This window comes from Ceratotherium simum, chromosome 27 (assembly GCF_057802395.1).
Source record: "Ceratotherium simum simum isolate JZ-2026a chromosome 27, ASM5780239v1, whole genome shotgun sequence".
Taxonomy (NCBI): domain Eukaryota; kingdom Metazoa; phylum Chordata; class Mammalia; order Perissodactyla; family Rhinocerotidae; genus Ceratotherium; species Ceratotherium simum.
The window spans coordinates 5364184-5380344 of NC_141926.1; the positions used below are offsets into that span (position 1 = coordinate 5364184).

The following is a 16161-nucleotide window of genomic DNA, read 5'->3' on the forward strand; positions in this document are numbered from 1 at the left end:
CTGCCCAGCCTGCTCCGGTTTATCTTCTTTTCCTTAGCTCTCATCACTTTCTAATATCCTACTGTCTACTTTTTTAAAAATTCTCCCTGACGGCTAGGATGTCGTCTGTTTATTTTCCACTGCACCCTCCCCAGCACTAAGTCCGGTGTGGCGCACACGGCTGCCCCGCCAGTGTTTGCTGAGCAAACGCATGGACATCTGGCCCCTTGGTGGGGCAAAAATCTGCACCTACTTTGACAAGATGGCTTCCGAGAAACTGAGCCCTAATTTTCTAAATAAGAAAGGACCAGGAGATTTTATCTTTCCTTATTTAATTTCTGCATAAGAAAACTGGAAGTCATAGAAAAGCAGAAAGGAGGAAAAAAATCCGACATATTTTCACTGTAAAGAGTCGTCATTGTTTTATCTTTTGGCATATTTCCTTCTAGACTTTTCCATGCATAGAGGGCATCTGCAAAGCTGCAAAACATAGATTAAACATATTTACACAGTATGTTGCATTACTTACATTTTCAAATAACAGACTCGATATGCTTTTTCTCAATCTCCAGACACCTAAATTTAAAGCAAGGGATCTAAGCACTGACATGAAAACTGCTATAAAGACAGTATCCTTCCAGTGTGTCTAGAGTTGTGGACACTACTGTGTATTAATTTTAATTAAAAACATTTAATAATAATGCTCATTACTTTAAATTTAGAGGTAATTTACCTAAAAACACATTGAGCAGAGTATTTGAAAATGCAAGTAAGATACTGTGTAAGAGCAGGCGTGCCCCGTTTCCCGACTTGGCAGATGTCCTGAATGCACTATTCTCAACCTAGAGGGAAGGCTCTAGAGTGGGGTCCACACTCATCCTCCCTGTCGCCCCGTTTCCCTTAACAAGCACATAGCCTTGCTCACTTCCTGTGGACCCTGCTGTTCTCGGCACGACTGGCCCAGGATTCACAGAACCAGCCCTCTGCTCTCGGAGAAGGACACTGTTTCCACGCCCCTTTGCCATCCTCACACTGCTGCAGGACTGCACTGGCCAAGTGATCCTCTCAGCTAGACAATGAGAAGGACGTACGTCCTCCCCGGGAGCGCCGGGCATGACAGCTGTGCTATGATGACTCGCAGAGGTGGAGGGTCTGGCACAGCCCCGGCCCCAGCGGAGCTTAAGAGATAAGGCCACGAGGACACCGAGGACAGTGTGTACCTCCAACCCCTACGTGATATGGAAATTTGGAGACAGCACAATAGCAGGCTAGCGAGGGAAACCTGGAAAGGTATTCTGCTTTGTTTTAAAGCCAGCTGAAAAAACAGAAGCAGACAAACAGGGTCTGTAGACATTGCAAATGAGACAGAGAAAGATTCCCGTGGGTGAAAGAGGCAGGGGCTCTTCCAGAGCCACCGAAAAGCATCCACCACGCTGCTCTTGAAGCTGGACCCTGAAGAGAGACGCCCCAGGTATACATACCCGGCCACACATTTCCCGCCACCGACCGTGCACTGACCGGCTCCTGTGCAACCACGCGGTCCGGTCAGTGAGTGCCAAAGCAGCTTGCAAAGCAGAGAGAGGTTCAACCTAAGTCAGAAACTACACCTCCGCGTCATGGGGAAGGGGAGGGTAACAAGGCCTGAGGCTAGAGCACTTACTTGCAAAAATGCTGGAAAGTGATAAAATAATCAGTGTTTTTATGATTTAGCTAAGGGCTGTGCCCGCAAACAAATCAAATAACAGTTTTGACTTCAAACATATTTTTGCTTGTAACAATAGCAGTGAATACCTTCTAGGTGAACTTTCACATTTCCTAAAATTAAAAAAAAAAAAAGACCCCTCTGAGGCAGCACCTGCAGGTGTGGAAACCCTGGCTTCCCCCCCCCCACCCCCTGACATTCTCATTCTTTGCCCTTCTTTCTTTGGCCCCAGCACCAACAGGCATTGTGAACCCCAAGTAAATACCTCTAGGAGCACCCAGGCCCCGGCGCCTCCCACGACAGTGCCCGAGGCAGGGGCAGTAGACCCCAAACTGAGAGCAGATAGGGGAAAGCAGGGGCCGGGCCTCCGGGCAGGAGAGGGGGCCAGGCCTCCCCTAGGAGAAGCAGGTCCCGAGGAGACAAAGTGGGCTGCGGCTCACGGACAGCAACAGAGTGACCGGTCTAGCAGAGCAAGCACGGTCCTGGACAAGACTCCGCCTGCCCGCCTCTCCTGCCCTCTGACCCCAGGCTACTCACCTGAAGGCCTGATGCTGGAACCTTCCGGAGCAGCTGTCCCTGGGGGTCCCGCAGGGATGCCTCCCCACCGCCCTCCTCCTCCTGTGGGGTCAACAGCACAATGGGCAGGTCGCCAGGCAGGGGCCTTGCTGTCCACGTGGGAGCCAGCCCCCCTGGGTGCTGGGGTGGCTGGAAGCAGGACCCTGCACTTTGTGGGGAGTTAGGCTTCCTGACTGCCGAGGGCAGGGCTTCCGAATCCGAGGCCCCTGCAAAGTACAAGTGCTGTTTATGTGGCTATGTGCAGATGCATTTTCTAGAAGGGAGGCATTTGATTTTCACCAGATTCTCCAAGGAGGATGTGGCTCTAGGGACTAAGGGTGACATGGAAATGGGTATCTACATTTTCTCACAGTGCCTGGGATCTGTTGGGTAACTTGTATGGCATTGTTTTAAGGCTTTCTTAACCTTCCATCCATTTCCTAGGAGCACAAAATGTATTATGTGAACGAAGGCAGAAGATTGTCTTCCTTATTCAGGTTGGGGCCGTGGAGGGGTAGATATGTCTTGTGAGAAAAGAGATCTTTTTCCAAATCCTGCCTCTTCTCCCACCACGATCATTGAGGGCCATATCCAGGTCCTCGGCGCTTTTTCTGAAATTCCCTCCCAAAAAGTCAAATGGTAAAGTTCACATGGATACGTAGAAGCCTGATGCCCCGGCCAGAGAACGGTGGGCCTCGCAGTCAGTATCCTGCTTATGTGTCTCCAGAAGAATCTATTAGTTTAAGAAAGACTGAAGGCCCTCATCAGCAACGTCATCCCGACACAGTGGGCCTCCTGCTGTGAATTTCTGTCTTAGAAATTATTCTCCTTTCCTGTCCTTACATTAATTAAAACAAATATAGTTTCTTAGACTCCACTCCGGACCCACAGATTTTTTAATTTCCCTGAACGGGGTCCAGGAATCTGTCTTTCTTAAATACTTCCTGATTTAGCATGATAATCTCATTCATCCCCTTAAATGAAGAAAACGATTGCAGAAATACGATCTTGTCGTGTATACCAGGCAAACAAAAGGATGGCTAGCTGTCTGGTGCTGAGGGCATTTCAGCCGTTTCAACTCACTTCACTGTTCTGTATGAGATTAAAGTCCAGTTCACAAAGATAAAGACCAGAAGGCACACAGAGAGTGCTCGTCTCTCTGCTAATCAATCAACGACAGTGATTTACCAGCAGCCTGAGTGCGGTGAGGCCAGTGCAATAGACTGTCGGAGCACCGGTCCATTGGGCTCAGCGACGCTGAAGTAAAAAGATGCTGAACTCCTCGCACAGCGTGGAGTGGGCAGAGGCACATTCACGGACAGACTGAGTGGATGCAGCGCTGTGTCACCTTCCCTAGGCCTTTGTCCCTGTGCCCCCCAAACGTGAGTAGCACTGTTGCTCGTATGCCTTCAGTGTAGGGGCACCGAGATGTGGACCATCTATCATGTTTAAGGCTGTGATACAGTGCTTTTACCAAGTAGAGCTGTATTTCAGAGGACACGGCAACGTGGAAGGTAGGATTTATTTCCAAACTAGAAAGAGCCTTAGATACAGACATCATCTATAATGTCCCTTCATTTACAGATGAGGAACAACTCACAGGCATTAACAGCTAGGTAGTGGTGGGATTAGAATTAAAAATTCGTTTTCCTGAGCCAGCCCTGATGGCCTAGCGCTTGAAGTTCAGCGTGCTCCACTTTGGCAGCCCGGCTTTGGTTCCCTGGTGCAGAACCATACCACTCGTCTATCAGTAGCCATGCTGTGGCGGTGGCTCACCTAGAAGAACCAGAAGAACTTACAAATATACACAACTGTGTACCGGGGCTTTGCAGTGGGGGAGAGGATGTAAAATGGAGGAACATTGGCAACAGACGTTAGCTTACGGCGAATCTTCCCCAGCAAAAAAAAAATAGCGGGAGTACAAACTTTAAAAAAAAAAATAAACTGGGGGCCAGCCCAGCAGTGTAGTTGTTAAGTTCACACGCTCCGCTTCGGCGGCCTGGGGTTCGCAGGTTTGAATTCCAGGCGTGGACATACACCACTCATCAAGCCATGTGTGGCAGTGTCCCACATACAAAAAATGAAGATGGGCACAGATGTTAGCTCAGGGCTAATCTTCCTCAGCAAAAAGGGGAGGATTGGCAACAGATGTTAGCTCAGAGCCAATCTTCCTCACCAAAAAAAAAAAAAATCATTTTCCTGGCTCTCCCATCAGTGTTCCCTCAGCAACAGCCACTGGATTGCTGTCAATTCATTTCATCTTGGTCGAGAGTCCAGGCAGGTGAGTAAACACAGCTGATTCGTTTGGTTTAGTTCTCTCTCACAAGACTTTCCAAGAAAATCATTGAACAACCTTATATCTGAAGTATGTGGAAGATGAACTCAAGAGGGTTCTCTTTTTAGTTATTCTCCTTTACAGCCTGGTGTGGTGAGCAGTGTGTGGGGTCTATATATGTGGCTTCCAAACCAGATTCATCCCTTCACTCATTCACAAATTCTTATTACACAAGTATTTATTAAACCCCAGATACTGTCCTCAACTCTATGGGGACGGCAGTGAATAGAACAGCTTACACACGCAGAGGAGAGACAGAAAGTAAATAAGTTAAAGAAGATCATTACAGACTATGGCATGTGCTATGAGGGGAACAGGAATCAATAGCTTAATATGTATAAGAAACTCCCTGCAAATCAACAAGAAAGAGAGATCCGTCCAAGAGAAAATGGTCAAGGTGCAAATGTGTCACCTACAGAAGTGGGGGCCAGGGACAAAGGCTTACAAACCGTGACGCAGCTCTGCGTTCACAGTCGCAGCCTGCCCAGCACGGCCACCCTCCCGCCAGTTCAGCACCTTTTCACGCGGGTGCCCCGGCCGCCTGAAGGGTGCTTGGGATCAAGCTGTACAGAGGTTCCCATGAGTCTGGGTTCTTCCCCTAAGCTGATCCTTGTTCCTCGCCCTACCTGTCACAGAGAAATAATAGTCTCAGGAGTGACTTGGTGTTCCCAAACTCGTCAGGAACCTGGGAAATGCTGGTCACGGCAGCCAGCTGCCACTTGACATGTGTTGGATGGACACAATCACAAAGCAGGATCAGGCAAGTGTTGGTGAGGATGTCGGGGGACAGAAGCCCCACACACTGCTGGAGTGCAGGCGGGCAGGGCTGTTCTGGAAAGGCATCAAGCGTAACTCAGTCAAGTCAAGCTGATGTGTACCCTAGGGCCTAACAGTTCCACCCCTGGGTTATAAACGCCAAAGGCGATTTCACCCAAGTCCACAGGAGACCGTATGAGATGTTCCCCGTGATAGCATCTCTGCGGTGACAAGCTGGAGGCAATCTGGAGGGAACACGAGGAGGATTCGAATCCCGGCCCCGACGCGGCAGTGAGCAGCCCCGGAGGAGAGGCGCCCACAGCAGACGGGTCCTCAAGTGTGGCGCTGAGTGACAACTAAGCAACAGATGCGGTCTGTCACGTAAACCATAACACACATGCCCACAAAACAGAGCAGCCCATTCTGCAGTGAGGTATTCAAACAGAAAGGTCTCACTAAACACCTCGGAGGGGTGGGTGGGGGGTCAACTGGAGTGGAAAAGGAAAGTGAAAGGGAATAAATAAATAAAATAAGGGAGGCCTGGGCCAGGGCAATGATAATAGGGCATGTAACTCCATCATGGTAGCAGAGGTTCGAATGGGGCGGGGGGCGGGGTGGTGCACAGACAGACGGGGCAGAGAGGTGGGAGGAAGGGAGGAGGTGCTCTGAGGAGGGGAGACTCCAGGAAGCTGAGCCCTGGAGCGTAGAAGGAGCCAGATGTGCTTCCAGCCTTTCCAAGTGAGCAGAGTCTTTCACAAAGTAGACGGACTGAGTGTGGGACTTAACCCGCCCACTAAATACAAGGCACAGGGAAAGGCAGAGAGAGGCCAGGGCACGGGGAGCCCCTCAGACAGATCCTGAAGAGGAAGGGCAGGGCCGTTCTAGAAAACCAGTGTGATCCAGGGGACTTGCCGACGAGCTTGGATTCAAAATCATGGAGAAATGGTGGGAGGCAACGTCCAGGGTACAGAGGGTATGAACCAGGAGAGCCCGGACTGTCGGGACAAGACTTCACCTCAGGAAGTCCAGAGCCGGATGGAAGGCCTCCACAGCTGCGCTGGGAGATGGGTCATTTTAAAAGAAGAGACAACGTGGTGGGAGAAGCAAAACATGGATAAAAGAGTGAAAGCCCCAGGGGTGGACGCAGCGCGGCCGTTAGGGCCCCGAGCCCAGGGGCCTCAGCTGGGCGGCCTCGGCTATGGGGTGGAGTGCTCTGTGCCTCATTTCCTCCTCCTCTCAGTGCCAAGACTGACCTCACATCTCAAAGTGCTCCTTCCTTTGTTCCAGGTTCCCACCAGACATGCTGGTCACTGCCCGCACCTGGACCGGGGGACTGTGGACACTTAGAACAAACACGCTCCGGGAGGGCGTCGGTCACCCTGCGGAGCCCGGAGCACTGGGAGGTTCCATGGCCCGTGCTGACTGCAGGACTTCACACGCTCCTGGAGCCTTGTCCACGCCGGGGCAACCACAGCCCTTCCCGCCTGCTCAGCAGGCACAAGAGGAGTGCAGGGGTCCGGAGGAGCCCAGGAGGGGCGGCCGAGGGGCTGTGCACGTGCCTGGACAAGGGCCACCCATCCCCACGGGGAGGCTGTTCCCTGGGGGCCCCCTCCAGTCACGCCGCTGATAACAGCACGAAATAAGTCTCGCCACAAAGCCAGCGTGGCCCCATGGATGACTAAGTCCCCTTTATAACCTCTCATCCACATGAACACTAACCTGCCAGTCGCCAGGCTCAACCCCCAACCCTGAGCCCACCAGACCCCCAAGCAGTCACGCGTCCCTCCAAAGTGGAGGTTCCAAGCCAGCAGGAGCCGGGACGCAGCCGTCACGGCCGCCATAGCCACCCTCTCCCGCCACCTTTGGGTTTCCAATAACTTGACACGCTTCAGTCAGAGGGAACCGCGCTGGTGGGAACTGGAAATTACCTTAGTGAGCCCTTCTAAAAACACTGGCGTCAGAGGCACCTCCGAGAGGCAAACTCGTGTCCAAAACAGACTTCACTTTTTGTGTAAAAATGGAGAAAACGAGAGAGTAAGCCCTTTGTGGGCGTCTCCCATGCCCTCCACACATGGGGATGCCCCCGCGGGGCTGGGCTCCATGCACAGTCTATGTGCAGTAAGTCTATCTGATTACAAGATCCACTGTGAAAATCTTATTAAGAATAAAAACACCTCAGTCATAGTCAATTCCTAGAAAGTTCTTTTTTTTAGCTATAAAAAGTAATTAAATCTGAAAAAGAATGACACCCAGTTCTTTATATTTGTGCAAATTAATTTTGTATAATTTCTGTATTAAAAATATGCCAGTGTATCTATTTACAATGAGATTTTGAAAAAGGGTACAGACTATTACTTTGGCATCCCACATGTTTTCCAATGTAATTTTTAACAGATATTTCGTAATTTCTCTTCATTCCCAATTTGAGATGTATTCCAAATGCATATTTTTATTTAACACATCCTACATATAAAGTTTCTTTGTTCATTTTCCTAACATCATGATTTGCCTTGGGCTCTCACACCAGGGTGAGCAAGGGTACCACCTTCGAATGGTGTGGAAACTAAAGGAGTGGATATTACCTCCTCCTTCTCCTCCTCCCCCTCCTCCCCTTCCTCCTCCCCTCCTCCCCTTCCTCCTCCCCTCCTCCCCTTCCTCCTCCTCCTCCCCTCCTCCTCTCCCTCCTCCCCGCTTCGTCCTTCTCCTCCCCTTTCTCCTCCCCTCCTCCCCTTCCTCCTCCCCTTCTCCCCTTCCTCCTCCTCCTCCGGCTCTCCTTCCTCCTCCTCCGGCTCCCCTTCCTCCTTCTCCTCCCCTTCCTCCTCCCCTCCCCTTCCTCCTCCCCCTCCTCCTCTTCCTCCTTCTCCTCCTCCTCCTCGTCCGGCTCCCCTTCCTCCTCTTTCTCCTCCCCTTCTTCCTCCCCCTCCCCTTCCTCCTCCCCTCCTCCCCCCCTTCGTCCTTCTCTCCTCCCCTTCCTCCTCCCCCTCCTCCCCTTCCTCCTCCTCCTCCCTCCTCCTCCTCCTTCTCCTTCTCCTCTTCCCTCTCTTCCCCTTCCCGCTCCTCCTCCTCAACATAAAATGGCCAGTCGGGGAGAGCCGAGGCCAGCGCCCACTTCTCTTGGCTGCAGCTGAGCTGCAGAGTTGCTGGTTTGACACAATCCCTGTGCTCACCTTTGAGGACAGGCCTCTCACCGATGCTCCGGATGCTATAAACGGCACTGGACAGGGACACGTCTGGAATAAGCTCTGCGAGCAGGTACCCAGAATACCAGGCGCACATGGAGGCAAAGAAGAGGAAGACTGCCTTCAAAGTGCCTGGGGATGGAGAAGACAGGACAGTGGGTGCCCATGGGACAGGTGCTATCAGGAGCCCCGCCCGAGGCTCTCCTGACCCGCCCCTCAGGCCTTGCCCCCATCAGCATTCATTGTGCATTCGGCATTCATGCACCAGCACCTGCCGTCAGCAAGATGCTCTGAAGAGAAACTACGCCCTGGAGGCCGTGGACAGGTAAGGGCCTGGGGCTGCTTCAATGGAACCCCGAGCACCTGGTTGGCTTTGCTAAGACTAGGCACCTGAGCGAGACAGTAGCAGATAATACAAACAAGGTATGAGTGCTTTCAAAGCCAAGTTTTTATATGGAGCTTCCTCCAATGCTAACATCAATGGTTCACCAAATGGCCTTGTGCACCAGCAAGCCTGACACGGGCCTAAAAGACAACAATGCTCATTCCCTTCATGAGACAATCAGACCTGAGCATGCTCCAGGAAGCAGACTGAAACCTCCGGAGGACCAGGGCTTTGTCTATTTTGTGAATTGCTGCCTCACCAGGGCTGAAAATAGTTCCTGGGGCCTGTGAGCATGCCACAGGTCCCTGTAACACTGGAAGAAGTCTCCAAACCTGTCATTATCATCAGAGACAAGCCTGCGGGGAAACCCAAGGTTCCCAGCAGCAGAAAATCTCTGGAGATAATCTTCCTGGTTGATTGACTCCAGTATCTTCCTCTCAATTCCTAAGGAAAAGGCATTACCCACTCCTAGGTTACTGGAGGCCTAGCGGATAGCTCCCTGTCCCTTCACAGGCAATCCACCGCCAGGTCTCTCTGATTTTACCCCCTAAATATCTCACAGATCAGTACCGTTCAAGATTACCAAAACTGCCACAATGCAGGGAGGGCCACAGGCCCTGCATGAGAGGACTGTGAGAATTTCTCCATCAGCATCTAAATATGTGCTAATAGATCCAGTCCTGAGAAATAACTGGGGAGAAGAGGGAGGAGATAAGACAGAAGAGGAGGAAAAACAAGGGAAGGGAAGGGATGGGACCTCCCACCTGACCTCACATCTTGCTGCAGCTGCCTCATTTCTGTCCCCTCTCAGGCCAAGCACCTGGAAACAACTGCCTCTCAGCAGCCTCCAGGCCTCACCTCCCACCCCATGGCTCAGGGCAGCTGTGCCTGTCAAGGTCTCCCAGGGCCTCCGTGCTGCCAGCCCTGGGCCCCCAGATGACAACAGCCCTGTACACGTCCTCCCTGGACGACACTCCCGAGGGGCTCCCACTTCGTGGGCAGGTCCCCACCTTCTCTGCCGGCTTGCCCTCCCGGGGTGCAGCCTGGCCTCTCCTCAGGTTCCCAGGATTAGCTCAGCCAGACCATCCTGAGTTCCCAAAGAGGGTATCCACTTGCCGACCTGATGTCAGCACCGTAGGGTGCCTCGGCCTCACACTTAGCATGTCCCAGAGGAGACCCTTGATTCTCCCGGCTCCCCGAATGTGCTCCTGCCCCACATCTAGCCTGCCTCAGTGGATGAACAGGCTCAGGCACCAGAAACCTGGGACTCTTCCTTCATTACACACTTTCCCTCCGAGCCCCGATGGAATCCATCAGCCCGTCTCACTGGTTCTACCTCCAAAATAAATCCCGGCTCCCTAGACTTCTCTTGGTCTTAACAGCCTCCATCTCCCCAGGCCACCACCATCCTAACTCCTGTCCTCTCTCGCTGGTGGTGAAAACCCCACACCCACGTGTGCGTCCCCTGTAGCATGCTGATTTATCACAGGGTGGATAATAAAGAATATATCTGGTCTTTGTCCCAGTTCCTGGCACATAGCTCCTACAACCCTTAGAATCTCCTGAGTGACAGGAGTGTCTGCTGTCATTCATACGGAGCTCCTTTCAACCACAGGGAGTTTATGCTAACGAGGTGACTCCAGGCTGGGTCCTCAGACAGCTTCAAGGGACTGGCTGGCCTTGCCAGAAAGACCAAGTGTGTGATTCCAGGGCTGACACTTTCAGCCCCACCCGCTGACCTCCAGGAGGAGAGGGATGGAGACTGAGCTCAGTCATGTGACCATGACATACTCAGACCCCAAGAAAACTCTGGGCTCCCAAGCTCAGGGAGCTCCCTGGTGGTGAACACACTGACATTCAGGACGGTGACCCAGGAGGGTGATGTGACCCGACTCCAGGGGGCGAGGGCAAGGAATTCTGAGTCCGGGACCCTCCCAGCATTCCATCTATACGTCTCTTCATCCAGCTGGTCCTCCTGATCTGTATTCTTGATAATAAAACTGTAATGGTAAATGTAGCAGTGCTTTCAGTGAGTTCTGCGAGTCATTGTAGCGAATTATCAAACATACAGGAGTGTGGGAACTCCCAAATTTACAGCCGGTCGGGCAGAAGTGCAGGTGGTTCCGGAGACGTGTGGCTGGTGTCTGGAGAGAGGGCAGCTCTCGGAGGACTTTGCCCTTGACCTGCGGGTGGTCAGCGTCAGAACGGAACTGACTTTGGGGACACCCAGGTCTGACAGGGGGTTGTCCCCCTACCCAGAGCCCTGGGCAGGGGTGAGTGAGCTCATCTCCCAGCCTTTTCCAGGTCTGCGGCCTTGACGCAGAGGCAGGAGCCCGACCCTCCAGCACACAGCCCAGCACTTCCTTTCCCTCCCGGCACACCTCTGCCTGTCCGTGTTCAGCCCTGGATCTCAGCGCCCTCTTCATTTCTAGCACCTACAGGCTTCCCTCTCTCTCGTGAGTGCAGCTGTCTGCGGACCCCTCTGCTGCATATGCTTTATCAAGTCAGGATGTGCGTGGGCCGGGAGGAGCTCATCAGCTTAGGCAGTCACGTTATGGAACGGGACGCTTCTGTTTCACCTTGATGATTTGTTTCTCAAGTGCATATTTCAACAGCAATTATTTTTTTCTATTTTCCAAACCATGCAGTCCCTAAGATCGTTAGAACGTTATGCAGGGATGGCTTTCTGTTGCGAACTGCCTGGGACAATGTGGCCACTGCAGTGTCTAGGACTGAAGGGACATCTCCAAGCCAGAAAAACCAGCCGCAGAAAACAAAATGAGAGCAGTGGGTGTGGCAGGCACCCTTCCAACAACTCCATCTGCTCTGCGCTCCAGCCACCTTGACCTGCTGGAGCTGCTGCCCTCTCCGGCTATGCACCTGGGTATGAGTCTCGCCCTCTGCCTGCAGGGCGCTCTCCTGCAGAGACCATGGCCATCTCCCTCTCCTCCTTCAAAGCTCCCCCAACAGGGCTACGTGGCCCCACTGGAGTGCAGCCTGCCTGGGCACCCTCACGTCAGCCCCTCACACGCCTTGTTGGCGTTGCACACCAAGGCTCTCTCCCCTCCAGGACTGTGCCCGCACACCTGGGACAGAGCATGGGCCACATGCTGTTCAAGCAAATGCTGCTGGATGCACACGGAGTGAGCAGTGTGGTGTGACTGCTGGAAACACGAAGTCAGCAGTGAGTGCGTGTCGGGTTCAGTCCTCTGTGTCCTGTGTGTGTGGGATCACAGCTGGACCATTGTACCCAAGTCTCATATTTGAATAAGAAAACTGGCAAGCCAGAGATTATTCAGAAGATCTTCCAGTCACCACGTCACATGTAGGATCTTTGAGTAAAGAGCTGTTTAGCTTGGAGAAGAACATTGGAACATGAGGCTACCTTTCAAATGTGTAAAGAGCAGCTATGTGGAAGAGAGACACAATTCTGTCCCCAGCTGAACAAGGACAAATGGATGGAAGTGACAAGGAAGAAAATGAACAATGAATAAAAAGCCCAAGTGTCCTCACGAGTAGAACTACAAACCGTGGCTGGCCTGCCTTGCGAGGCAGTGAGCTCCATCCCCGGACATTTCTCAGGGCTCCTAGGAGGGCTACGAAGTATCTGTGCTTCGGGTGAGGGGTGCAGCTGACGACCCACAGGCTGGGGCCAGCCTGGTCCCCTGCAGTGGCTGGGAGGAGCAGAGACCTGGAGCCAGAACCACCTCAGGGTGGGAGGGCAGATCCAGCAGCAAAGATGGGGGCCCAGGCTGGTGGTAAGAGGGACCGGCAGCCAGTGCAGGGGTCTCACACACAGTCACGGAAGCATTCCAGCAGCCAGAGGGAGAGCAGGCCGAGGAGCCAGGAGGTGACAGACAGCGTCCAGGCAGGCAGCACTGGGCGAGCTGCAGTGGGCTGGACACCTGCATCCGGGGCTCAGTCCGTGGGGTGGTTGCAGACCAGGCGAGACACAAGGCGGCTTATCAGGACAGGCTCAGACACTGGGCAGCAGAGAAGAACCAGCACCCAGGTGGGGGCATAGGCGAGGATTCATCTTGGGAAAGGCGGAAGCTCAGGGCCTCAGCTAAGACAGCTCCCGGGACCAGGTGGGCCTGCCCGGGTGGGAGGTGGTCCAGCAGCTTCAGAGGTGGGGGAGGAGGAGGAAATATGCAGAGTCCAGGAAACTGCTGTGATTGTGTAACCGTGATCCAGGCTTTTCTCGTAAAGTCAACAAGTCATCATCAGCTTAGGGACGTGTCCTCCTCTGTGCTGCCACCCAGCAGGCATGTGAGAGTTAGAGCAGAGGCCAATTCTGAGACAGGAGGAGGTCAGTGAACTGCCTTCTCAGAGACACTCATTTAGTGCATGTGTGTCTGCCTGCATGTGCATATGTGTGTGTGCACACGCACACGCGTGTGCGCCCTACCCTGATCCCCACCCTCAGATTCTCGGGGGTCTCAGGCTGGTCCGGACACTTCACTTACGCTGGAGAAGAAAGCAGTCCCCAAACCAATTTACTCTAAAGCCGGCTACGGGTAGGGGGCTCACAGGATGCCCCTCACCCCGCCCATCCAGGGGCCCTGAAGAGGGCAAGTTTGAGCCCGTAGGAACACACTACATTTGGTGCGACTTCCTGCAACACGAAGCGGGACAAGGGAGCTGTTTGTCACTGGGAGCCTTGCGACACAAACCCTTGCCCTGGAGGCAGCCATACCTGCATCCCTTTGTCCTTGAAGGGCCGGGAGGGCTGAGGGATGCATGAGCCACACCCCGGACTTGGGGACTTGGCTGCATTGTGGCTTCAGGCTCTGCTGGCCTCAGCGTCCACTGTTGTTGCTGTCCTTTCGACGGAGGCTTTTTGGCAGAAGGGCTGGGAAGTGCTGCACCAGAACACCACAGCAGGTTTGCGAGGTGACCCGCCTTGAAGGGTTCACACGCCAACGCCCTCATTTTGAGGTGTTAGGGTGACCGCTACATGCAGCTGCCTGACAGGTGAAGGGTGGTGGCCACTTAACTTATTTCATCCATTCTTCTGAACGTCCTTCCTGCGAGCTGTCTGCCTTGGACAGAGCCGGTGCATGAGAAGTAAGCAGGGAAATGTTGCTTCCAAGAATGCTCACAAAATCACAAGTGATGTGGCCCTGAGTTTCTGCGGGCGACTTCTCTCCCAACCACACGTGCCGAGATAAATACACACCTGGTGTTATCTTGAAGCTTTATGTGCAAGCTCATGAATGAATCATGAGGGCTATGTGGGAAAAAACTGTGGGTGGGGGAAAATAATCTGATAATATTCAGCGGTTTCCACTAAGTAACTAGCAAAGTGATATTATAAGTATATGATACAGAAATAATGAAAAAAATTCTTCCAAAACAGTTATAATGAAAGTCGGTGCCCCAAGGGAGGTTTATTCTCCCCGCCAAAGAGATATTTATCTCCACCCATTTATCCTACAACCCACACAAGTTACCAAAAACAGTGCTGTTCATAAATATATAGTTTTGTAGAAAACATGAATATTTTACACAATACAGCAAAATTCTTAAAATTTGGCTTTCCTACACTTTGGGAATGGAGCAGAAGAGGGGGTGTTTAGAACTTTCTGGAGTGTGACCACAGAGCCAGAATGCTACTGCTGGGAGGAAAAAGGATCATTTAGTCTGAGACATCTCACTGCCACCGATCTGCCATCCAGAGTCGGGGAAGGGGCCTCCAAAGAAGCCAAGAGAACTTTCCAACCTTGCACAAGATATGCCGCCTTGGTCTGGGAGAAATGCAGATTTCTCAGATTATAGGAAGAAAACAGCAAAACCAATTAGAAAGGGTGTGTGCGGCAGAAGCAGGGCGGTTAAGACGGAAACCTTGTAAAATGAGGCAGACAAGTGACGGAACAGAAGCCACAGTCGGGAAGGCAGACTTGGAGATAAAATGACTGGTGAAAGAGTCTGTTTTTTTCTTTCTTATTTTTCCCAAATCTTCTGCAGTCTCAAGTAGTTTGATAAACGGAAAAAATAAGAACAGCCTTATAAAACGATGCTACCGGTACTGCTATGCTAAGTGACAATGGGGCATTCCGTGTTAATTAGTCTCTCCTCACCCACCCATATCTCCCACCGACTTGATAAGGGCTACCTCACTGTGACCTCCCTTCTCGTAATTTCCTGGTCAGCTGGACCTGGGGCTAATGCCTCCTGACTCGAACCGGAGGAGCCCAGGTGGAGTCCACAGGTGCTCCTAACTAGCAGCTGGCAGCCCCTTCCCGGGATATGAGGTCCAGGGACACCCCGGGAGGCACATGCTCTCCCCCGTGGAAGGAGCCCCCTCCTCTTGGGTCCTGCTCTGCTGCACTCACCCAATACCTACTTTCCAGACAAAATGTCACATTCACTGAACCCCCCTTGCCTTGTACCTCAGTTAGGGCGGTGGGGACAGGCAGGGGCGGGGGTGGAGGAAGCCGTGCAGGGCTACTTGCTCGGGAAACCCCAGGCGATTCGCCCCTGCTGGACTCTCTTCCCGCATTCCCCATGCCGGGTCTAGAAGACGCGGCCACAGCGCCAGCCCCATCCTCCGCTCAGCGAGGCGGGCCCCAGGAAGGGCGAGAGGCGCCTCTCCCCTGCCCGTCCCTCTTTCCCTCCTCCCGCGGTGGGGGTCGCACTTACTGGCAGCCCCAGGGCGCATCTTCCAGGTGCTGCTCCCCGCCTTCCCGGCCCTTGGTGGCAGCTCCCGGAGGGGGCCTCGCACAGACTGGCTGGCCGGCGAGACGCGTCCTCGGGCCAGGCCGGCGGCAGGCACGGGAAGGGCAGGGGCCGGGGCCGGGGCGGCGCGGGGCGGGCCGGGCGGGCAGGTGCGCCGTCTGTCGGGCGGGCGCGGGCCGGGCAGGCGCGCAGGGCGGCGCGCAGGAGCTCCGGGTCAGCGCCCAGGCGGGACGCGCTCTCCGCCCGGCTGACTGCGGACCAGAGAGAGAACGAGCAGGGCTTGTTCTGAACAGAGGACACTGTGCCTCTTAATGGTTCGTGGCCCCAGGCCCCAATTTAATGTCTCACAAGGGAAAATTGCTGCAAAGATAAGCATTCCCGAGCCTTTTAACCGTCGAGGCCGAGTGCCGCAGGCTCCAAGTTCTCAGTCCGCGTCCCTGGGCCGCGGTTATGAGGCTCTTTGCTTCCTGCGGAACAGCCTCGATGCCCACTGCTGTTTGCACAGCCCAGCACGGCTCCACCGCTTCCTTCCTCCTTCACTTTGGGGGTTGATTAGAAAAAACAGGGCGAGGACAATGCCCCAGGCCCCACG

At 53.4% G+C, this 16161-nt stretch overlaps 1 protein-coding gene across 1 annotated transcript in view; it reads right to left on the reverse strand.

Moving 5' to 3' along the window:
• Positions 1-15941, reverse strand: part of FAM3B (FAM3 metabolism regulating signaling molecule B) — a 57261-nt gene extending 41320 nt beyond the window's left edge. The window contains exons 1-2 of the mRNA XM_087418062.1: positions 15534-15941; positions 8495-8638 (exon numbers count right to left, since the gene is read on the reverse strand). Coding sequence (XP_087274188.1) covers positions 8495-8638; positions 15534-15552 — 163 coding nt within the window. The 5' untranslated portion in view covers positions 15553-15941. The remainder of the gene's footprint in view (positions 1-8494; positions 8639-15533) is intronic.
• Positions 15942-16161: the final 220 nt, after the last annotated feature.